At 35.3% G+C, this 22,937-nt stretch overlaps 5 protein-coding genes and 1 non-coding gene across 7 annotated transcripts; 1 reads left to right on the top strand and 5 right to left on the bottom strand.

The window, feature by feature from the left end:
* Positions 1-612: 612 nt before the first annotated feature.
* On the bottom strand, positions 613-11,979 carry LOC132190897 (large ribosomal subunit protein eL38z/eL38y-like). Of its 2 annotated transcripts, none has more exons than XM_059605925.1 (3): positions 11,933-11,979; positions 1,204-1,387; positions 613-789 (listed from the first exon to the last, which is right to left on the bottom strand). In XM_059605925.1, exons 1-3 carry the CDS (start codon positions 11,933-11,935, stop codon positions 767-769), a joined length of 210 nt encoding a protein of 69 aa, XP_059461908.1. In that variant the 5' UTR covers positions 11,936-11,979; the 3' UTR covers positions 613-766. The 2 variants fall into 2 exon arrangements, with proteins under 2 accessions (XP_059461908.1, XP_059461903.1); XM_059605920.1 differs by lacking the exon at positions 11,933-11,979 and adding an exon at positions 3,406-3,514.
* LOC132168249 (5S ribosomal RNA) lies at positions 2,494-2,612 on the bottom strand. Its single transcript, XR_009438774.1, has one exon. It is a non-coding gene; the product is annotated as a 5S ribosomal RNA (ribosomal RNA).
* LOC132190891 (large ribosomal subunit protein eL38z/eL38y) lies at positions 7,729-12,023 on the bottom strand. The gene is made up of 3 exons (XM_059605917.1): positions 11,933-12,023; positions 8,682-8,865; positions 7,729-7,979 (listed from the first exon to the last, which is right to left on the bottom strand). Exons 1-3 carry the CDS (start codon positions 11,933-11,935, stop codon positions 7,957-7,959), a joined length of 210 nt encoding a protein of 69 aa, XP_059461900.1. The 5' UTR covers positions 11,936-12,023; the 3' UTR covers positions 7,729-7,956.
* A 216-nt stretch (positions 12,024-12,239) lies between these two features.
* On the top strand, positions 12,240-15,976 carry LOC132187989 (uncharacterized RNA-binding protein C1827.05c). The gene is made up of 10 exons (XM_059602413.1): positions 12,240-12,387; positions 12,531-12,633; positions 12,730-12,844; positions 12,949-13,004; positions 13,874-13,921; positions 14,022-14,119; positions 15,054-15,123; positions 15,235-15,345; positions 15,494-15,544; positions 15,639-15,976. The coding sequence occupies exons 2-9, from the start codon at positions 12,535-12,537 to the stop codon at positions 15,542-15,544; spliced, it is 648 nt and encodes a 215-aa protein (XP_059458396.1). The 5' UTR covers positions 12,240-12,387; positions 12,531-12,534; the 3' UTR covers positions 15,639-15,976.
* Positions 15,977-17,571: 1,595 nt separating this feature from the next.
* Positions 17,572-18,168, bottom strand: LOC132167592 (uncharacterized). Its single transcript, XM_059578603.1, has one exon. The coding sequence runs from the start codon at positions 18,115-18,117 to the stop codon at positions 17,623-17,625; it is 495 nt and encodes a 164-aa protein (XP_059434586.1). The 5' UTR covers positions 18,118-18,168; the 3' UTR covers positions 17,572-17,622.
* Positions 18,169-19,366: 1,198 nt separating this feature from the next.
* LOC132168022 (cytochrome P450 714C2-like) lies at positions 19,367-21,892 on the bottom strand. Its single transcript, XM_059579090.1, has 5 exons — positions 21,598-21,892; positions 21,291-21,517; positions 20,362-20,603; positions 19,906-20,263; positions 19,367-19,820 (listed from the first exon to the last, which is right to left on the bottom strand). Exons 1-5 carry the CDS (start codon positions 21,890-21,892, stop codon positions 19,395-19,397), a joined length of 1,548 nt encoding a protein of 515 aa, XP_059435073.1. The 3' UTR covers positions 19,367-19,394.
* Between the last annotated feature and the right edge of the window lie 1,045 nt (positions 21,893-22,937).

Below are 22,937 nucleotides of genomic sequence, written 5' to 3'. Positions count from 1 at the left end.
AATTTTGTCAAAATGGTGTACGAATCTGTCCTATCTAATGAATATGCAATCACTTCGATCTTTTTGCTGAAAAATCAGTTGGCATTCGAAGTGATGCAATTAGCCAATTATGTCAAAATGGTGTACGAATCTGTCCTATCCAACGAATATGCAATCACTTCGATCTTTTGGCTGAAAAATCAGTTGGCATTCGAAGAGGGTATAAGCAAGCACAAGGGCAGATTTTAAAACTGAGTTTGAAAATATTGATCAGGTTAAAGCAATATTGATCAGGTTAAAGCTTATGAAATTGTTTGGGATGTGAGACGAATTCGAGGATGTGAGACAGGTTTTTTGTAGAAATGACTTAGAAGGGGATATCGTAAAAGCAATGCAAAAATGGCCAAGGAGTGATTCAGCCACCGCTAAACCTTTCTTCTTATTTTTTTTCAAATTTATAAGGGTACTTTTATCTTATAAAAAAACTTTAAGGTCAATTGACTATATTTGATTTTTTTGCAGGTCTTGAGAAAACATTGACAATTATTAGTAGTTTGAAAAAAACATTGATTCAAGAAAAAAACATTGACTCAAGACATTGCTAGTGAAGTGGTAGTTTGAAGAGAGTTCGTGTAATTGAGAAGTTCATTCATTAAATTAAAATGCTAAACACACCATCAGGTTCAGTCTACAAATTCATGCCCAAAGAAATTGCAAGGTTCTCACCACCTAACAACACAGTTACCAAATTTAAGGGGTAAACAAAAATGATAGCAACTCATTTGCTTCACAGGTCTTGCACATTCAAACCTACAAATGAAACAATGACAAGAATTATCAACGATGACACAAAAAAGAAGAAGAAAAGGAGTATGGGCTCAATATCAAACCTACATCAAGAAACACAAAAGCTTGCAAATGCACAAGCCACCATGCTCTATAATAATCACATCCATATTAAATTACAGAGTAACACTATTTAGTAAACTGTTATCTGCCCTTGGATTAACACTTGAAAAAAAAATATCAATGACTAATTTTTAGTGGTATGTCATCTCAATTGTATGGCAATATAAGAGTCTGCTAAATAGACTTACTCTAAACTATAATATGAAAGTGATAAAGCAAGACTATGTAAGACTCTTCTGACCTCGTAGAGGCCAAAAAACAAAGCTAACAGACACTGATGAAGAAAAACAATATAGTTGAATAAATTGGTGATACCTGGAGGAAGGGATTGCTTCAACTTCTCAGCCTTCTCATTGTCAAAGACGCAGAGAGTGTAAAGGTACTTGGAGCAGCGAACTTTAAACTTCACCACATCCTTGCTCCTCTTGATTTTGACAGAGCGTGCATCTTTTCTTCTTGCAGTAACAAGGAAATCCTTGATCTCGTGGATTTGCTTTGGCTGTTTATAACATACAAACAAAGACTTGGTTAAACTAAAAAAAAAAAATCTGAAAACACCAATATGTTTCAACGTATCAGCAGAAGCACACTATGTAACTAAATAATATGAAAAAATATATCAAGACAATGGCACTAAAGAGGTTTGCAACAGCACCAAAAGATAAAATAGAGAACTACTAGTTGATTCATCTATGCAGTTGTTCCTATTTTCTCCAATTTTGTTATGACCCATTCTACATCATGCAATTTGATTGACAGCAACGCTAGAACCAATCTGTAGGGCTAGGGGAAAAAGATGCAAGCATTAAAACCATCAAGGCACCCATAACTGTATTAACCACCAAATAAAGGTTAATATCAGACTTGAGTCTGGCAATACTCAACATAGCTTCTTATTGACCAACTAAATTCCAAGATAGGAAAAAAAAAAGTAGGAAGACAAAAATAGAACTACAGACCACAAACTGCAGTTAAATGGCCATTTCCCCTCCATGTTGTGGCTGAGAAGAGAGTTGGACAAACCACAGTGACGGTACAATCTGATTCTACACTAGTTTTACCTTCTCGGGATTGGTTACAAGAAGGTAGCAGTAGGCTCAATATTATCTCAGAATTTTTAGGCAACCATAAAACAAAACAAATAAGAGGTAAAATTTCAAAATCTGTAGTCTTTCAACCCAATCTTTCACATCATCCGGTGAAATCTGAAACAGATTTTCTCAACGAAACAAGAGCAATTCAAAAACTCCAAACCACAATCATTTAATAATTGCAAAAGGACAAAAGAAAACCATGCACATGCACAAATTGCAGTGATAGCGACATAAAGATTAACACTCACACCAATAATCTACAAGGGAATCACCAAGCTGACAACTATAACACTAAAAAACCCTAAAACAGGTATTTATAAGCTGTGTTCAAACTGAAGGAAATGTTACCAGTTGGAATTCTCTTCGAACAAGACATCAAGAATAGGAAATAACAATAGTGAGCGTACACATAAGTTTTTTTTTGTTGATAAGTGAGCGTACACATATGTATAAATACATAATACATCAATAATGATATATCTACATATACTTTTTTTGATAAATAAAACGAGGAGTGCAACACGAGGACTTCCCAAGAGGTCACCCATCCTAGTACTACTCTCGCCCAAGCACATTTAGCTGCGGAGTTCTGATGGGATCCAGTGCATTAGTGCTAGTATGATCGCACTCATATATCTACATATACTTCGAAAATAAAAAAAGCATTGGCACACGTTTTGTGGGTTACAACATATCAAGGTTAAATTGAACATAGCCCTAACCAACTCCCAATAATAATACAAGAGAAATGAACAAAACATTTGTTTTTTCACTGAGAATATTAAACAAATGAATAATTTACCTGGTTTTGATTTCCAGCTTGAATTATGTTGGTCATTCTCAGTTTAGTTTTTTACTTGCTTAAAAAAGATTTTTACTTTTAGCTTAGCACTAGAAGGCATAAACCCCTAAAAACAAAAGGCAAGAGTAGGAAACCAATTTTGAAAATGATCATCAACGCTCCATTGGTTACTGATAAATAAGACATTAAAAACTAAAATACAGGAGAGAACTAGCATTGTTTTGACATTGATCACTTACCCACAATTTTGGTAACTGAGAAAATTTTTAAAATTTAAAACTTAAAGAGGAACTAAAATTGCTTTTGTAAATTGTCATTAACAACCATAGGTTGATGAGAAAACTTAAAAAAAATACAAAAATTAAAAATAAAATCTCTTTTTCCGCTTCCGGGAAAAGAAAAAACTCAACAGAACTTAGCAAGACCACAGTTAGACTAACTCAATACTAAGAACACGAATTTAAGAACTAAATCATCGCGTATCTTTACTTTCTTTTACCGAACATTTTCCCAATAACCAAACAGATCCCAACCCAAGACAACAGCTGGTCGAGCTTCAGGAAAACCACAATAAAATACAATAAAATATAAACACCAAGAGAAACAAAGAAAGAGAGGTACCATTTTCGCTTTTTCGTGCAGAAGAGATCTTCGGCTGAAGAGCAGATCAGAGAGCTCCCGGACGCCGCAAGTGTTCTAGGCTTATAAACCCTAATTCCAAAAAAATATTTCTGTTTTCCCATTTTGTCCCTCTTCTTTTGGACAATTTCAAAGTACATGGATGGGCCTTGGGCCTGAAATTGAAGGGTCATTGTTCCCCGAGAGAATTGACAAAAATCAATTCAAATGAATTCACGCTGCTGAAGTGATTGGGCAACCAATATTTTAGAATGTTTAGACTAAAAATCAAACAGCCTATTCCTCTTCAAATTGTTAAAAAACTATATATATATATATATATATATATATATATATAACTGTCAACAACCGAAAAAAAGAGTAATGCTACATACCATATAGATATTCCACAAATATCTTATAAAACTAACTTGGCTAAGTCTAATAGATCTTAAATCAGTTCTTGCCACATCAATTTTATAAATATTTGTGAGATATTTGTTTGATATGTAGCATTACTCAGGAAAATTGCTACCAATGGCAATGTTCCAAAGCTTTTACATTCTCCGACAGGCGGCCATCATAATTGGCGACCTTGTGTGTGCTTTTATACGGGGGAATCCACACCAATTTAGTATATTTAAAGCTCGTTTGAGATTGCGTTTGAGAAATATAGTTTTTAAGTCAAAAAGAATTTTTTGGCAAAAACTTCATTTTTAAGCTTTTGCTAAAAGTGCGTTTTGTTCATTTTTAGGTTTTTTAGACCCTTAAAGTGCTTTTAATTTTTTTACCAAACGAGTATTTTCTTTTTTCTTCAAATGGGCTTTTTGAAAGTTAAAAGCACTTTTAAACCCCCCCAAACGCAATTCCAAACAGGTTCTTAGTAAAATTTTCGAGCTCTAAGAATCCTAAATAATATTCTCAGTCTATTGTCTTCTCTCTCTCTCTCTCTCTCTCTATACCTCCATCTCTTCTAAGAATCCATGGCGGCAGATGTAGGGAGCCACATAAAAAATGCCCCCATGATTTGGTCAAAATTATATGGCTCAAACCTAATTTGATAGTGAACTTCCCTCGGCCGTACACACAAAGGCTCCATTTATTTCCATATAAAACGTTTTTCATAACATATTTTTAACATTTTCTGAACACTGAAAAATTCTTGGACCGCCACTTTTGAACATTTATTTAGATTTTCTAGAATAACTTCAATGAATTTTTTTAAATTCTAACAATATTTTTTAATTAAATGGTTTGGCCATCCCTCAATTTTTTTTGGGTGGCCAAACCACTCCTAATGACTATAGAAGTTGTTTAGCCACCCCCAAATATGCTCAGAGGGGGTGCTTAAATCACTTCAAAGGCCATGAGAGTAGTTCGGCTATCCCGTTTAACACATTAATGAATTTTGTCAACTTTTCTAATAGCATAGTAAGGGTGTCAACCTGGTTCGGTTTATCGGTTTTTGGCCAAAACTGGGGATTGAAACCGGGGTACCTCGTTCTTAGTTTTGGAAAACCAGAAACCGAGGTCCCGGTTACCGGCCAATCCGGTAACCGGTTTTTATATATATTAATTTAATTACCTAAAGTATATATATATATACCCGGTAAAGCTGGGTCTCAAAAATTGGGTACTGGAACGGAGTACTCGATTTTTGGTTTTTTCAAACTGAAACTGGGTCCGGTTTCGATTTCTCGGTAATTTTTGACACCCCTACAGACTACGGTACATCTATGGCATAGATTAATTTATTCTTTTTTACTTACTTCATGAAGTGATTAACTCGATTTTAAAACTTGTTAGACCAGCCATCACTCTTGGTAGCTTCTTCGATCTTGGGCCCAATAGAGAGTAGGGAAAGATCAGCTATAGAGGACAATGAAATGGGGGGAGGGTGACCGTTCCACCTCTGATATCTAAGTTAAAAACTAATGAGAAAATATAACGACAATTAAGCAATAATGTTTGAGCAAAATAATATAGCAGTGGTTGAGAGAGAGATATCATCATAGTCTTGAAGTCCTAACCCTAGGGTTTTTATAGCGGGATTTAGGGTTGTCTTTTTTAGTTTTTCCTACACCGTGAAGAGGGAGGCTGAAAATGAGAGGGTCCAATCCCATTGATCGTGCGTGTTCATGACTTTTGGGAATCCTTGGCTCTCCTTCTATGTGAAGGGATATTTTTCACATTTAGGAGAGTATTTTACGCTTTGCCCCTTACTCTGCGGGGTTTTCTTAGCTGGGGGGAAGAGAAAACTTATGCCGGGGTTTGGTATTGTGGGCCTGGATTTGGTTAGAGTTCAAGTATCTTTCTGGGCCTTGCTGGTTGAACTTTTATCTCGAGGTCCACTCCAATAGTTCGTCATTCACTTGGGCTACGATACTGGCCCAAAGAGAATCTCATTAAGTGAGCCTTTATCCCAAGGTCCACTGCAATAATGAGAAATACTAGTACATACGGTTCCACCGTGGCTCAACCACCCCCATGCATAACCCTCTACTCCATTGAATTGACTATGCCTTTAAGATTTTTCAGCACACTCAAAACCCAAATCTATACCTCTACACTACTCTTGTTAATGGGTTTGTGCTGTCTGTTTTTATTTTATTTTTTTTATAAGTATGCTGTCGGGTTCTTACATTGGTGCAATTGGATTTGGATCCCAACAATACCTAGAAATTGTCGGTTTGGCAATAGTAAGAGCATGGGCCATTAGATATATCTAACAGTAAAAGAATATGTCACCTACAAACGCCACCTTAGCGATCCGCGTGAACACCCAAATGCTTTGTTTCAGCCTTTTCCCACCACGCTTTAACAAACCTTCTTCTTGGCTTAGACGCTCATCCTCCAACAACCCGGTCTAACATTTGAAGAAAAATATTGTTCATCTTGTCTCAGATGTTGGGTTCAACTTCTCCTAAGAGAAATCTGGGTTCATCTCCTTCTTAATCACTTGGGTTCAACTTCTCATCAGAAAAATTTGGTTGCAAAGCTTGCTTTTGCTTCAAATCTTCGACAGGGTTTCCTGGACCAGAGCTTGCAGAAGTACAGATTCAGCAAAACTTGTGGCATCTCAACAAGTTTTGTGGGTTTGAAGGTTATGAAGTTTCTCTGATAAACACCACTTACATGGATGCCATTATAATCACTCTTCAGCGCACTAAAATCCAGTTTTTGGGTTCAATATTCATGAAAAGCCAAGTTTGAAATAAACACAAACACCATAATTTCATCTTTGAAATGAAACTATTATTAATAAAGAGATTAACACAACTATTATAATTTTTACAACCCCATTTCACGAAATTACAATCCCACAGAAAAACTCAAAACCCTCAAATCTTAGCCCCCAACTATTGAACAATCCTAAGAGAACCGACCCAAAAAAAAAAAAAAAAAAAAAAAACTCCAATAGCAGAGCTATAAAATGGGCAGAAAACAACACCCAAACCCTTCTATGAGAATTGAATTCAGTTTTTCTCTGCTGTAGCCACGAAATCAAAGAACGTGAATGTTACAAATCAACAACCCAGCGGACCAATGGCAATGGGTGTTCTTCCATTCGGTTTCCTGAAAATTGTTTTCTCGCCGGAATTTAATACAACTGGGATTCTGTGAATCCAATAGGATTTTGGAGGGAGAAGAAGAATTGTTCTAGAGGGAGAAGGGAGAGCGAAATGAGGGGATTGAGAACAATGAGAGGGCAAGCGAATCACTGACGAGGTTGGGAGTCTTGAGAAGCGAATCGATGACGTGTCTTCTTGCTAACCCTTAATTTAAATTGATGGCTTAGATTATCAAAATTTTGGACTGGCAATTTCTAGGTATTGTTGGGGATCCGAATCCGGTGCAATTAGCCAATTCTGTCGAAATGTCCAATCCAATGAATATGCAATCACTTCAATCTTGAAGGTTTGAGGGTTTCAGCTGGATTTGGAAAAGGGTAAGCAAGCACATGGGCAGGTTGAGTTCGAAAAGCTTGATCAGGTTAAAGCTTATGAAATTGTAGAGGAAGTGAGACGAATTTGAGGATGCTCAATAGGTTTTTGTAGAAATGACTTAAAAGGGGGATATTGGAGAAACAACGCAAAAATGGCCAATGAGTGATTAAGCCAACGCTAGACCTTTATTTGTTTATTTGTTTATTTATTTTTTTCAAATTTATCAGAGTATTTTTGTCTTGTTGAAAAACTTTAATGTCAATCGACTAAATTTGATTTTTTTGCTGGTCTTGAGAAAACATCGACAATTTTTAATACTTTAAAAAAAATAGTTTGGAGGGACATTGCTAGTAAAGTAGTAGTTTGAAGAGAGTTTGAGTAATTGAGAAGTCATTCATTAAATTAAAATACTAAACACACCATCAGGTTCAGTCTACAAATTCATGCCCAAAGAAATTGCAAGGTTCTCACCATCACCACCACCTATCAACGCAGTCACCAAATTTAAGGGGTAAACAAAAATATATATCAACTTCTCAAGGCACTAGTACTTATCAAAAAACTTCTCAAGGCACTAGTAAAAATCTTTGATAGCAACTCATTTGCTTCACAGGTCTTGCACACTCAAACCTACAAATGAAACAATGACATGAATTATCAATAACTATGACCCCCCCCCCCCCAAAAAAAGGAGTGTGGGCTCAGTATGAAACCTACATCTCAAGAAACACAAAAGCTTGCAAATGCACAAGCCACCTTGCTCTATAATAATCACATCCATATTAAACTATAGAGTAATGCTATTTAGTAGACTATCATCTTCCATTGGATTAATACTTGAAAAAAAACAAAACTAATTTTCAATGCAAGGAGTCTACTAGGAGCCTATTTGGAATTGTTATTGAGAAATAGAGTTTTCAAATCAAAAAGAGTATTTGGACAAAAGCTTCATTTTTAAGCTTTTGTCAAAAGTATTTTTTTTAATTATTTTTAGGCTTTTTAGACCCTTAAAAGTGCTTTTTATTTTTATTTTTATTTTTTTTTCCAAATGAGTACTTTTTTTTTTTTTTTTTTCAAACGAGTTTTTAGAGTGTTAAAAGCACTTTTAGGCCCCTCAAACGCAATCTCAAACAGGCCCTAAATAGACATGAATTTTCAATGCAAGGAGTCTCAATTGTATGTCAGTCGTATAAGAGTCTACTAAATAGACTTACTCTAAACTATAATATGCAAGTGATACAGCAGGACTATGTAAGACTCCTCTGACCTCGGAGAGGCCAAAAAACAAAGCTAACAGACACTGATGAATATAGTTGAATAAATTGGTGATACCTGGAGGAAGGGATTGCTTCAACTTGTCAGCCTTCTCATTGTCAAAGACACAGAGAGTGTAAAGGTACTTGGAGCAGCGAACTTTAAACTTCACCACATCCTTGCTCCTCTTGATTTTGACAGAGCGTGCATCCTTTCTTCTTGCAGTAACAAGGAAATCCTTGATCTCGTGGATTTGCTTTGGCTGTTTATAGTATAAAAATAAAGACTCGGTTAAACTAAAAAAAAAATCTGAAAAAACCAATATGTTTCAAGCTATTAGCAGAAGCACACAATGTAACTATATAATGTGAAAATATATATCAAGACAATGGCATTAAGGCCTGGTTTGGTAAAGGGGTTGGAGTTAGCTTAAACACTGTTCATCACAATTTTCCAAAAAAATCAACATCAAAATATTTTAACTTTTTCACTTTTTATATCACATCATTCACTTTTTATTATTATTCAAATAAAAAAATCATTACAAAACAAAACTTTTTTACTTTTCCATATCACTTTTTCATTTTTTTATACAAAACATTCTTATTTTTTTTTTTTCACATAAATCTTCATCAACTACAGTATCTAGGCCAACCCATTTACCAAACACCACCTAAAAAGTTTGCAACAACACAAAAAGATAAAATAAAGAACTACTAGTTGATTCATCTATGCAGTTACTCCTATTTTTTCCATTCTACATCATGAATGACAGCAACGCTAGCACCAATTTGTAGGGCCTGGGGCAAAAGATGCAAGTATGAAAAGCATCAAGGCACCTGTATTAAAGGCACAGTTGATTTACCAGACTCGTAACTGTATTAACCACCAAATAGAGGTTAATACCAGACTTGAGTCTGGCAATACTCAACATAGCTTCTGTAGGGCCTGGGGCAAAAGATGCAAACATGAAAAGCATCAAGGCACCTGTATTAAAGGCACAGTTGATTTACCAGACTCGTAACTGTATTAACCACCAAATAGAGGTTAATACCAGACTTGAATCTGGCAATACTCAACATAGCTTCTGTAGGGCCTGAGGCAAAAGATGTAAGCATGCAAAGCATCAAGGCACCTGTATTAAAGGCACAGTTGACTTACCAGACTCATAACTGTATTAACCACCAAATAGGGGTTAATACCAGACTTGAGTTTGGCAATACTCAACATAGCTTCTGTAGGGCCTGGGCCAAAAGATGCAAGCATGAAAAGCATCAAGGCACTTGTATTAAAGGCACAGATTAACCACCAAATAGAGGTTAATACCAGACTTGAGTCTGGCAATACTCAACATAGCTTCTTATTGACCAACTAAATCACCCATTCCTCTAGCTTAGCACCACGACCATACACGGTCCACATAAAACATCTCAACAATTATGCATATATAAGTAACCATGTTTAGTAACCGGTATTAAAATCCTTTATATTGTTTTCGTCTCCAGCGAATTCAACTTAATTTGGATCATTAGTGCAAAAAGGGACACACTCTCAGTTCCGCCTGGGAAGATGACGAGCTTATTAATATATTAAAAAATTAACGAACCACCGGATGACAAAAAGGGACACACTCTCAGTTCCGCCTGAGAAGATGACGAGCTTATTAATATATTAAAAAATTAACAAACCACCAGATGACAAATAAATGGTTTGATACCAAACTTGACTCTCATATTATTATATCTATCTTTCCACTTGCCAAAAAATATTGTTGTATCTTCTAGCTTATCACCAATCATATATAAATTCCAAAATAGGAAAAAAAAAGTAGAAGACAAAAATAAAACTACAGACCACAAACTGTGGTTAAAATGGCCATTTCCCCTTCATGTTGTGGCTGAGATGCCAGTTGGACAAACCACAATGACGGTACAATCTGATTCTACATTAGTTTTACCTTCTAGGGATTGGTTACAAGAAGGTTGTAGGCTTAGTATTATGTCAGGAATTTCCAGACAACCATAAAACAAAACAAATAAGAGGTAAAATCTCAAAATCTGTAGTCTTTCCACCCAATCTTTCACAGCATCAGGTGAAATGCTGAACCAGATTTTCTCAACCAAACAGGAGCAATTCAAAAACTCCAAACCACAATCATTTAACAAATACAAAAAGACAAAAGAAAACCACATGCGCACACAAATTGCAGTGATAGCAACATAAAGATTAACACTCACACCAATAATCTACAAGGGACTCACCAAGCTGACAACTATAACACTAAAAAACCCCAAAACAAGTATTTATAAGCTGTGTTCAAACTGAAGGAGAAGTTACCAGTTAAGAGTTCTCTTCGAACACAACATCAAGAATAGGAAATAACAATAGTGCGCGTACATATATTTATATATACATAATACATCAATAATGATATCTCTCCATATACTTCGAAAATAAAAAAAAGCATTGATACACGTTTTGTGGGTTACAACATATCAAGGTTAAATTGAACATAGCCCTAACCAACTCCCAATAATAATACAAGAGAAATGAACAAAATATATTTTATTTCTCTGAGAAAATTAAACAAATAAATAATTTACCTGGTTTTGATTTCCAGCTTGAATTATGTTGGTCATGCTCAGTTTAGTTTTTTACTTGCTTAAAAAAGACTTTTACTTTTAGCTTAGCATCAAAGGCATAAACCCCTAAAAACAAAAGGCAAGAGTACGAAACCAATTTTGAAAATGATCATCAACGCTCCATTGGTTTCTGATAAATAAGACATTAAAAACCAAAATACAAGAGGGAACTAGCATTGTTTTGACATTGATCACTTACCAACCATTTTGGTTACTGAGAAAATTTTAAAAGTATAAAATTTTTTAAAAAAAGAGGAACTAAAATTGCTTTTATAAATTGTCATTAACAACCATAAGTTGCTGAGAAAACTTAAAAAAAAAAAAAATACAAAAATACAAAAATTAATAATAAAATCTCTTTTTCCGCTTCCAGGAAAAGAAAAAACTCAACAGAATTTAGCAAGACCACAGTTAGACTAACTCAATAAATAAGAAGACGAATTTAAGAACTAAATCATCGCGCATCTTTACTTTCTTTTCCCGAACATTTTCCCAACAACCAAACAGATCCCAATCCAAGACAACAGTTAATCGAGCTTGAAACATACAAAGCCAAAATCATACACAACCAAAAATACAAAAAATTCAAATAAACACAGACTCTACAAAACCCGATGCTGCGTGCGGCTTCTGAAAAAACCCCAAGAAAATATAATAAAACACAAAGTGAAACAAAGAAAGAGGTACCATTTTCGCTTTTTCGTGCAGACGAGATCTTGGGGCTGAAGACCAGATCAGAGTGCTCCCGAAGGCCGCGGCCCGCTAGTGTACTAGGCTTATAAACCCTAATTCCAAAAAATATTTCTGTTTTCCCATTTTGTCCCTCTTCTTTTAGACAATTTCAAATTACTTGGATGGGCCGTGGGCCTTGGGCCTGGGTTTGGGAAATTATTATATCCTTCAATTTTATTGATATTATATTATCATTTTTGTTTGCGCTTTTTCTCGTTTTACTGCGTAATATAAACAAATCAATAGGGTTAAAACAGGCAACACGACAAAAAGTTCTAGGGTTTATGAGTGTGTTGGAGACCACAAAGCACATGCAGCTGGGTTTCGGAAGCTTGAAAACTCCACCAATCGAAATAGCGCTTTAAGCCGTTGTATTTGTTGCTGGGTTTTGACTGAACTTATCTGCTGAGGTATGGGTTTTCTTATTTTTTGTATTTTTGGATTTTTTTGGTGGTTGTTTTCTTGTGGGACTTTACAAATTTTCCTTTGCTCAATTTTGGGTTCGTATTTTTATTTTTTATTTTTATAATCTTTTGTTTTCTTGTTTTGCTAGTGAGATGGGGGCCAAGGCAAAGAAAGCCATGAAGAAGAATTTGAAGAAGGCTTCTTCTCAGTTAGTGGCTTCTGCTCGTAAGACCGAAGCTGCTGATTTTTTGGTATGCTGGTTATGTCTTTTACATTCTAGATTCTGTTTATGTATTGATTTACTTGTTTGTTAATTACGTTATCATTGTTTTGTTGACATATCAAAGCCACTAGAAGGTGGTCCTGGGCGCAAACTTCCCGAGCAAAAACCAATTGAGGATAAAGCTACAGTGCTGTACATTGGTCGGGTGCCACATGGGTTCTATGAAAAGGAAATGGAAGGTGTGATTAGTTTCTTAGCTTATTTTTAGATTATGAAAAAGGGTAACTAAGTCTATGGGGTTTGTCCATTTTCTGACTGGGTATAAGGTGATTTTTTTTTTCAGGTTTCTTTACACAATTTGGTAAAGTCAAAAGATTAAGAATTGCACGGAATAAAAAGGTTAGGCACCTGTTCTTATCTATGATGGTTTCATTGTAATTATAAACTTATGTATGTGTGTAGATAGTGTTTTTTTTTTTTTTTTTTTTTCAATTTATTTATTATTAACAAGCGTTTGAATGTGGATGTTTAACATCTTTGTATTTGGGGTGTCTTTTGTTTGGTTTGGTTTGGTTTATGCAATCTTACTTTGAGGTTACATATGACACTCCAAATGTATGTTTTGGTAGACCTTTCTAAGAGGTTGGAATGACTCTTTCTTTTTGTGATTTGCAAAAAGGGAATGATTTTGTGGTAGCCATAAAGGTTATGAGGTTGTTTTCTGCATGAAGTATATTAATATTTCAATTATAAGATATTTTCACGGTTGCAGGTAACATTCATAAGACCCCTTTTTTATGTTGTCTTTCTAGTTGATGTATTGGGCATATTCTAGAATAAACTACAAGTTTGGTTGGACCTGTTAATTAGTAAGGTCCATTCTTCTGTTGGTATTAAAACTATGTTCATTACAAAAAATATATCATATTGCGTTGCACAAGTCTGTGGTTTACCCGACAGGGGTTGGTACATGAAGTTTCATGGCCCTGCCTTGGAGGGGGTTCCTCTTTACTAATAAGAAATGGACTCACATTTCTTATTTGTCGTTGCATTCATTTTGTGTGTTTCAAATGAAGTTATGGATAATTGCTCTTACTTTCAATTTTAGACGGTAGTTTGTTGGACTGTAATTATAGCTCAAATGTAATCCCTTGAACATTAACACATTGAACATTTGCAGACTAAGGTTCTTCCATATTGCTCAATTAAATTCTTTATTAATTGTTGACATCAACTTTTCTTTTTTGCTTTGATTTTTTGTTTCATAGACAGGAAAATCAAAGCATTTTGGCTTCATCGAGTTCGAGTCTCCTGAGGTTAGTAATCATTACTTTTTAACTGCTACTATCATTATCATTATTATTGCACTAGAGTTCTGTTTAACTGTTAGTCTTAAGATTTTCTTTTGTTATGAAGGTGGCAAAAATAGTAGCTGACTGTATGCATAATCAACTATTATTCGAGCATCTTTTGCAAGTCCATCTTATTCCTCCAGAGCATGTTCATCCGAAATTGTAAGCAGTTAATTAGTATATACTACGGTATTATTCTTTTTAAATCCACATGATGTAGACTGAGGATAACATTAAAAAAATTGTCTTGTTTAAGTAGCATATACAATGTTTTCCTTTATAGTTGGGCTGTTTTGCATCCTTCAAATTTTTGCTATAGAATGTTGAGCCTTCACAAAGAAGGCGATGCACATCAATGACCAGTGTCTGGATGGTGTCATTTATTGAAAGAGAATAGGAAAGGAAGTATAAGGGAAGTATGAGGGAAGTAACGGGAGGATGAGAAACTTCCTCAACTTTCTTCTTCTTATTCATGCAATGAAAGTCAAAGGAAATTTTACTCTCTCTTCTAAGATGTTTGTACCTTGTGAAGAAGTGTTGTTCTTGACTTGTCCTAAAAATATTTATTCTTCAAAGCTTTATTGTCTTGTCATGACATTCTGTGTAAGCACTTATATACCTATGTACCAAGCTAGTAAACACTCGATTGATTTTGTGCTTTACTTTCTCATCCTACTAAGCAATTTGTGTGTGAAAAAAAACCCCCAACAAAAAGATGAGTTGAAATGAAATTGAGTTCAATATTAATTCTTATGCATTTTGATTTGTTCAGAATGGTTGGAGAAAAATAGGCGTATACTCAAATACAATGGGAACTGTGTTTCCACTGTTTTTGGATCTGGTAAAATTAATTTCCTTCGTTATGGCAACCAATCTGGATTTAGGGTGTCCAAAAGCTGAAAAATCAGTAGGGAAGGTGGAAAAAAAAGTGTAGGAATGGAATGTCTCTTGATATGTCTACATTGTGGGGCTCTTATTAAAAAAGTATACTGTAAAACTGAAGCATGAGAGGTCTTAGAATTGTTTACCTTGATACATGTATGCACATGTTGAGAACAATGGTCATTTTACATTTGTTCCTTTGCTACTTGTATAGATGGAGAGGTTTTAATTACCGATACAAGCCAGTTGACTCTGTTCAAATTGAACGTAAGCGGCAAAACAAGGTATCCGATGTGGATATGAAGAGATAACCTCTGGAAGCTTATTGTTTTTATTCCTTTAAAAATAAAAACAGAAAATATTGAACTCTTCACTGTTCCATGATGATTATTCAGGAAAGAACATTAAAAGAGCACACGAAGTTGGTGGAAAAGATCATGAAGTGCGATCTGAAAAGGAAAAAGAAAATAGAGTCTGCTGGTATTGAATATGAATGCCCAGAAATTGTAAGAATCACACCTTGTTTGTTTATCATTTCATGTTGCAGAAGTTAATTGTCCTTCAGAATTAATAGATAATGGAAAGGGAGAATAACTATGCTGATCTATGGTTGATTTTGTTTCTGCTCCTCACTCGTGTTGGCTTAATTTGCAGGTGGGTAGCGTCCAGCCTGCTCCAAAGAAGATAAAATTTGATGATGAATAGGTATAATATCTTGGGAAAGTGTCATGTTTTTTTTTATTTACCAGAGACTGCAGGTGATGAAGTTTGAATATGATTGTTATTATTATTTGATTAGGACAAGGAGAAGTTCAAAATTGGAGTTTCATGAAGATCGGAAGCGTTGATGTTTATGTCCTATTGAAGAGGTTTTCACAGCACCTTCTTCAGCCTTGGATCCTGGATAAATCCTTTGAAGCCCATTTGTGTGACCTTTATTGATGTCATCGTGTTTTGGCTGATGACTAATCTAGTAGTTTAAAACAGACTGGATGTAGAATGTGTTAATTTTAAAGAAATTTTCTTTCTGTTGATTTACAGCCACATCTTTTGTTTCTCAACAACACCTTCAGCAATGTAATATCCCAAGAAACTGGTGGATTGTTCAGGTTGCAAAGATGAAATTCCGTTGCTTTACTTTATAAACTGTCTTGGATGCAACAAACTGACAGGAACTTTCAATGGTGCTTGGCTCCTTTCTATATCTGATAGATACTCTGATGAGGATAAGGATGCAACAAGTTGCTATCAATTCTGACAATAATTGTCAGAGAGTTGATTGATATGGGACTTGATCGAGTAGGTACTTGGACAAACCAAATCTTATTTCTTATATAAAATGTCTTACAATTTACTGTACAAATTGCTGCAAATCCCTTTAATGGACAATGGTTATTTGACAGTAAATAATCCACAAGTGTTTCTGCTTCTGATAGATTAAGCCGATTGAAAAGCTTTGCAAATGGGATGTTTGGTACCGCTAAATAATTTATAGTTTCTCTTCTATTGTGGTCTCACAGCCGGAGGGGAAAATGATCCTCGCCATTTCAAATTTCCTCTATTTTCATAATTTAGTGTATTTTGAAGAGTAATGCATTCATCATTAAAACTTTTGGACAACACTATTTTTCAAAATACACTAAATAGAAAAAATGGAGGGGATTTGAAATGGAGAGGATCCTTTTCCCTATTCAGCCAGTTTTAATTGGTGTAACAGTTTGTATGCAAAGGTATTCTCTAGCAAAGGAAATTGCCAACAAATAATTTATAAGGGGTGGCAATTCATGTTTATGTATTAGGTTTAAATTAAAGCTTAAGTATAAGATTATATAGGTCAATCTTAACTTAACTTCTTTAATTAAACAAGTTAGACTCCTCAATCCTAAAAATTAATTTCGTGTTGAATTTGCTAATCGTATGAAAACTTAACAATCCTAAATGTTGCGTATAGAGTTCAGATCGTATCGTGTCGAGGCACGAGTTAAAGATTATATATGTCAACTATAACTTAATTCATTTAATTAAACAGATTAAATCTATCAATTTTAACTCTTTAATTTTACGTTAAATTCATATCTAAGTTTGAAGGTTACGTAAAAACTTGTTAGCCCGATCTTTCTATTCTTAACAACATCTATCTTTTTTTTTTTTTTTTTTTTTTAATAAAAAGAGTAGGCCGGGGAGACCAATTGTGGCTATCTTACCTGAGCGTGACCATAGTAGCACCTACCCGCTGAAAGCCACATAGGAGAGGCCTAGACGGTGAGAACAGCAGGCACTTCCTCAAGTCCGACTGAGCCATAGCTTAATCCAGCCTCAATAGGGCATCAATGAGAACTAAGGTGGCTAATACTAATCAGACATATGTTGAAATTCTCTATTGCAAAGATTCGAACTCATGCCCTAATACATGCCCAACCATTTTGCAGAAACTAACTCAACAACACTCTACCAGCATGTCCATGAGGCTGGAGTGAATATGTTTCTTCACTTTGTTTTGTTGAAAGATAACCCATGTATTAACACAATACGATCATTATGTGGTCAGCTGTATGTACGGATTATTGCTCATTATCCAGCAAATTAATATTTAGAAAAAAATAAAAATAAATAATCCCCTGTAGTCTGTCTGAACAACTTCAAATTTCATATAAAAAAAAAAAAAAAAAAAAATCAAAATGCTTGGAGAATATATTAAAGTGATATATAAAATTTAAATTAAGAAAAAAAAAAAAAACTAATATTTGCGTTCAAAAGAAGAAAGTATACAATGGTAATTCCACTCAGAGAAGGGTAATGAGAATGAAAATAAGAAGAGCAGCAATAAAGGAGTATTTGAGAGCGGCCAGAAGAATAGCCAAAGAGATGAAGAAGAGCTGCCAAAGCACCTGCACACTTGCCCAGGCGAGAACACCCGTCAATGCTATTGCCAGGAGATTGTCAGGATCTGGGTCCAGCAGATCACCCCATCTGATACTGAATATGGGTTTCCGATCATTCCCCAAACCATCATCGCCGCCGCCGCCATTAGACCCAGCTTCTTTTTCTTCTTCTTCTTCTATTTTGTCTTCCCTGTCCTTGGAATCTTGGCTCAACCCATCGTTGTTCTCTGCGAATAGAACCAGAAATCTTGTGGGTTTTCTTGGGATTTGGGATTGGGTTTTGGAGAAGAAAGAAGGGAAGCTCAGATTGTTGTGTGGGGAAGCTGAGAAGGGTCTTGGAGTTGAGCGAATTGGAAGCGGGAGTGGTGGGTGTGAGAGAGGAGTGAGCCCTAACATGTCTTTGCCAATCGAATGGCACAAACAAGCAATTGGAATTTGGAGGTGTCAAATTAATTATCAAATTTCTGGGTTTGGAATTTGGAGGCAAAATGACTTATATGCCTACAATTGCAATGCAATCTGGGCTTTTACCATTTTTTTAATTGAAGATGTAGAAACTAAATTATTTACTAGGTTAATAACTTTTTTAGTACGTAAGTTTTCACTTTTTTATTTTATTTTTTTACCTAAGTTTTAATCCATATCACAAATGATACATAACTTATGGATAAATATCGATTTAGTACCTCTGTTACCATTCCGTCAATCAAATTAATGGACTGACATGTGTTATAACAAAAATATGCCACGTGTTCTAACAAAAAAAAAAAAAAAAAATTCATAAATCTAATTAAAAAAAATTTAAAAATCAAAACTTAAAAAAAGAAAAAGACAAATATGGGGTGGCGCTACCCCAAAGCCGAAATTAGTTTGGTTTGATAGAATACGACGAAGGTATTAAATTGGTCTTTTACCCATAAGTTAAGTATCATATGTGATATAATTTGAAATCTAAGTGGGAAACAATAAAAAAGGGAAAACCTAGGTACTAAAAAAGTTATTGACTCTTATTTACTACTACTAAAATTATGAAAAGTGCAACGTGTATGTCACTGGTATGATATGACAATGCTTATGATATGACAATGCTTATCGGTCATTGAATAAGCTATTGTTTTTTTTTTAAAAAAAACATCAAGAGCTATGAGTATTGTTACATCAACCCAATGTAATAAAATAAGATGTAGGCTGGGGTGGAATTGCACCTGCCCAAATTTTTTAAAAATCTCCAAAAGTTTTAATTTTTTTTTCTTTCTAAATTTTATATTTTATTTATGAGTTTGACCCCCAAAATTAAGTTTTTACCCTTAAAAGATCTTCAATTTTTTAGATTTGTCCACCTCATTTGAAATCTTGGTTTTGCTCCTAGATATAGGTGCAATATTTAACATTTTTAGTATGAAAATATATATAGTAAACCTTTTCTTTGCTTAACATAATTACTAAATGAGGATTACCTTTTCTTAATATTGAGACTCTTTTTTGTTTTAAGAGGATCCAAGGCCCCAATCAAACACATTGTTTTTAGGATAAAACAGAGCATGCCTTTTATTCATTACATGTAACATGTAACAAGTTTAACCACAAAATTTCATGAAACCATTATTAATAATTACATCAATAAATATGATTAACTGTCCAAAGAACCAACTATCAGCCGGTAGGCTTATTGTTCACAGCCTCTTAATAAGGAGATTGACACCATTTTCAGGCTCTATAACCAACCTCATTGCTGGGGAATGCCTATATTTTGGTGACAAGGAGAATGAGAAGTTGGAGACAATTAGAGCTATAAGAATTTTAAGCTCTGCCATGGCAAAGTTCTGCCCCAAACACGTACGCGGACCAACTCCAAAAGGCATGTAGACATAAGGGAGCTTGCATGCACCACTGGCTCCATTGGCAAACCTCTCAGGGTTGAACTCTTTGGCATCAGGTCCCCAAATATCAGGGTCTTGGTGCAAGGTAACCATCAAGGTCCAGACATTGACACCTTTAGGAACTTGAATATCTCCGAATTTCAAATCTTCTAATGCCTCCCTGGACACCACTGGCACCGGAGGGTAAAGTCGCAATGATTCGTGAATTACCGTTGTCAACTATCGATGATTAAAGTTGTTAGAATATAAATTAAGTGATTAAATTCATTCAATATCTTGAATCAATGTGTCCGGCATCACTTACTATTTTCATCTTGCGAACCGTGTCAGCGTCAGGCGTTTGACCCCCGCAAACTTCTACCACCTCAGCACGAACTCTGGCTTGCCACTCTGGATTTGAGGCCAGCAGCATCAATGTCCACATGGCAGAGACAGCAGTAGTCTCGTACCCAGCTAAGTATATGTTCTTGCAATTGTCTACAATGAATCGGTCTGTCTCATGTTGGGAAAATCCACTGTTGGTGGCAGCTTCAAGAATCATGTGTAACAAATCATAATTCCCTGATGTTGCTTCCTTTCTTTCCTTGGCTACCTTGAGAATCAAAGCGCGGACATCTTTTTCCAGCTTCCATGTTTCTCTATTACTCTTTGTTGGAAGATATCTGATTGATTGCAACACAAACAACCCCTTTTTATCAAAAAACAACCTTTTTATGTGATGGTAGACATAAAGTGATTTTGGGTGGGGAAAAGATGAAACCTCATTCCAGGAATGCCATTGGACAAAATCTTTTTAGACATATGCTCTTGAAGTGCTCGAAGCTTTAAAAATATCTCCTCCCCTTTGGCATAGTTGGTCCCAAAACAGGCTCTTGAAATTACATCCCCGGAAAAGCTTCTAATATATTCATCAATGTTTACATCTGCAACTCCACCCTCACTTTCTCTCCTCCATGAATTCACCACTGCCATCGAGGAATCCACCATTATGTTCATCATGCCCTACACAACGTACAAAGGAGTTGAATACTACCCTCTACGACTTTTAATAAGTATTTAATTTAGGATTAACCCTTTTCTCATTCAATAAAGATATTCTCGTAAACGAATTTTATGAAACAATTGTGATCTCTCCTACCCGATGTTAAGGAAGGAGATCAATGGCATTCCGAGGGCGATCGAGCGCAATCACTTAAGCGCTCGATTGCAGTACCAGATAGTACCAGAACACAATACCATCCCGAGAGCGATCAAGCGCAATCACTTAAGCCCTCGATCGCAGTATCAGAGAGTACCAGAGCGCAATACCATCCCGAGGGTGCTCGAGCGCAATCACTAGAGCGCTCGAGCGTAGTGCCAGAGCACAACCAGCCGCCGTAAACTTCCTACTCCTACTGGGACTCTAACTACTCTTACTTCTCTCTTGTAATACAAACAGATAACATTTAAGTAATCTGTTTATATTCAATCACACCTCTTGTGGTTGATTGTAATTAATCCTCTTGTATTAATTAGCTAGATAAATACCTTATCACATCAATGCTTATCTTGTTAGCTTGATGTGATCAACCACAATTGTAATTCTTCTCTATTTAAGTTCAATGAGAAAGCAGAATGTATTCCGCCTAAAAGCGAGTTTTTTCTTGTTTTCTCACACCCAAAAGTAGCTACGTTCGATTTGAGGCGAACCTTAACCTTCTCCATGTATAGTTCTGGAGCAAGGATTTTTCTCTGGTGAGCCCAAGTTGCTCCATTTGAAGTCAGGATCCCTTGACCAAGCAGAGGACCTCGCTCTTTAGATTGATAGGAAGGCTTTCCAAAGTCTAAGGAAGTGCATATGCTTATTTCCTTCACCACCTCAGGATCGTTCATATGCAGTATTTGTATGTTGCCAAGTGAGAACATAAATGTTGGACCTGTATACATTATTATAAACAACCATTCACATTCTTCAAGAACATCTGAGAGCTGAAGCTAAATTGATGTTATTAATTACCATATGATTTTCTCCATTGGTCGAAGAATGGAAAGAGGATGGAAGAGCAATTGTGGGTTATTGCTTGCTCTCCTTTTTGTTGAGCCTTTGAGGGTGAGGATTTCATCTTCTTCATGTCACCAATATTTCCAAGCAAAAAAGAGGGTGGAGGGCCTCTGATCCCCTGTTTTCTCAGTATTGCTCGAAGCCTTTTTGGCTTCAATATTAGAGCTTCACACATCTTCATTAATGTGCTAACCAAACCAAGCAAGGCGATTGTGATGATGATCTTACAAAGAAGCAATCGAAGCTCCATGGCTTTTACTCTCTCCCTCTCTCTGTTTGTTCCAAAGTGGCTTCCCCCTTCTTAATTAATGCTGTTAGTTTATGTTGAGAAGTATTTGGGTTTAAAAAGTGAGCAATTTGATAATGAGGCACTTGAAGTTGTGGTAGAGCCATTTTCTTTGGCCAAATGGAAGGAACCATTACTCATGGCCGGCATGGATAAATAATTTGATGATAATGCAATGAAAAACCATCTTATTTGTAGAGATTAGACAACACATGATCCTATTTGTATTGATTTGATATGGAGAGAAGAAAATCTTTGTCATTTCGTTAGAATTTCTTAGAAGTTTTTGTCTTTTGTCTTATTTATTTATTTGCTTACTTTTGTGATGGTGGGAATGATTGGGCCCTTTACCCTGTGGTCAAAGTATTAGGTGATCCCATAAAGCAAAAAGAAGAGCGAGCCAATGGGGAAAGGCATTTGCCATTGGTGCCATGCAAACCTATAACCAATATAAAGCTATCGCCTGCCGAGAATAAAGTATTCCTCTTAATCGGATTGTAGCCTTGTAGGATTTTTTTTTTAAAAAAAAAAAAATTAGTCTATTTACTTAACACCATTTTAAATATATATTTCTAATGTAGCGGGTAATTCTCACATATATTTTTTAAAAATCTATGTGAAAATCATATGTATTTTAAACTCATTTTGATTTAATAAATTTGGTTAAATTTCTTTTATTCCAACTGAATTTAGAGATTTTATCTCCTTAATAACATACAGCTAATTAAGTCAAACCCTTACTTTATTCATTTGTTATTTAAATTTGTGATTTTGTTGTCTAAACTTTTGAGTCTATACAGTACTTACATGGGAAGCGGTTTAAATATTCAAAATTTATTAATATAATATTTAGTTAGTTAATTATCCTTTTTTTTTCTCATAACTAAAAATCGGTGATTTCGTACACTAGATAGTCGTCTCTAATTAACTACTAGCTAGGCATGCCAATTCATGTGTATGTCTGGTTTGGTTTGGGTTGTGTTGAAACAAGAGTATAAAATTATATATG

Source organism: Corylus avellana, chromosome ca1 (assembly GCF_901000735.1).
Source record: "Corylus avellana chromosome ca1, CavTom2PMs-1.0".
NCBI classification, from domain to species: Eukaryota; Viridiplantae; Streptophyta; class Magnoliopsida; order Fagales; family Betulaceae; genus Corylus; species Corylus avellana.
The sequence above is the reverse complement of the archived record's forward strand: the minus strand, read 5'-3'. Positions and strand labels throughout refer to the sequence as shown.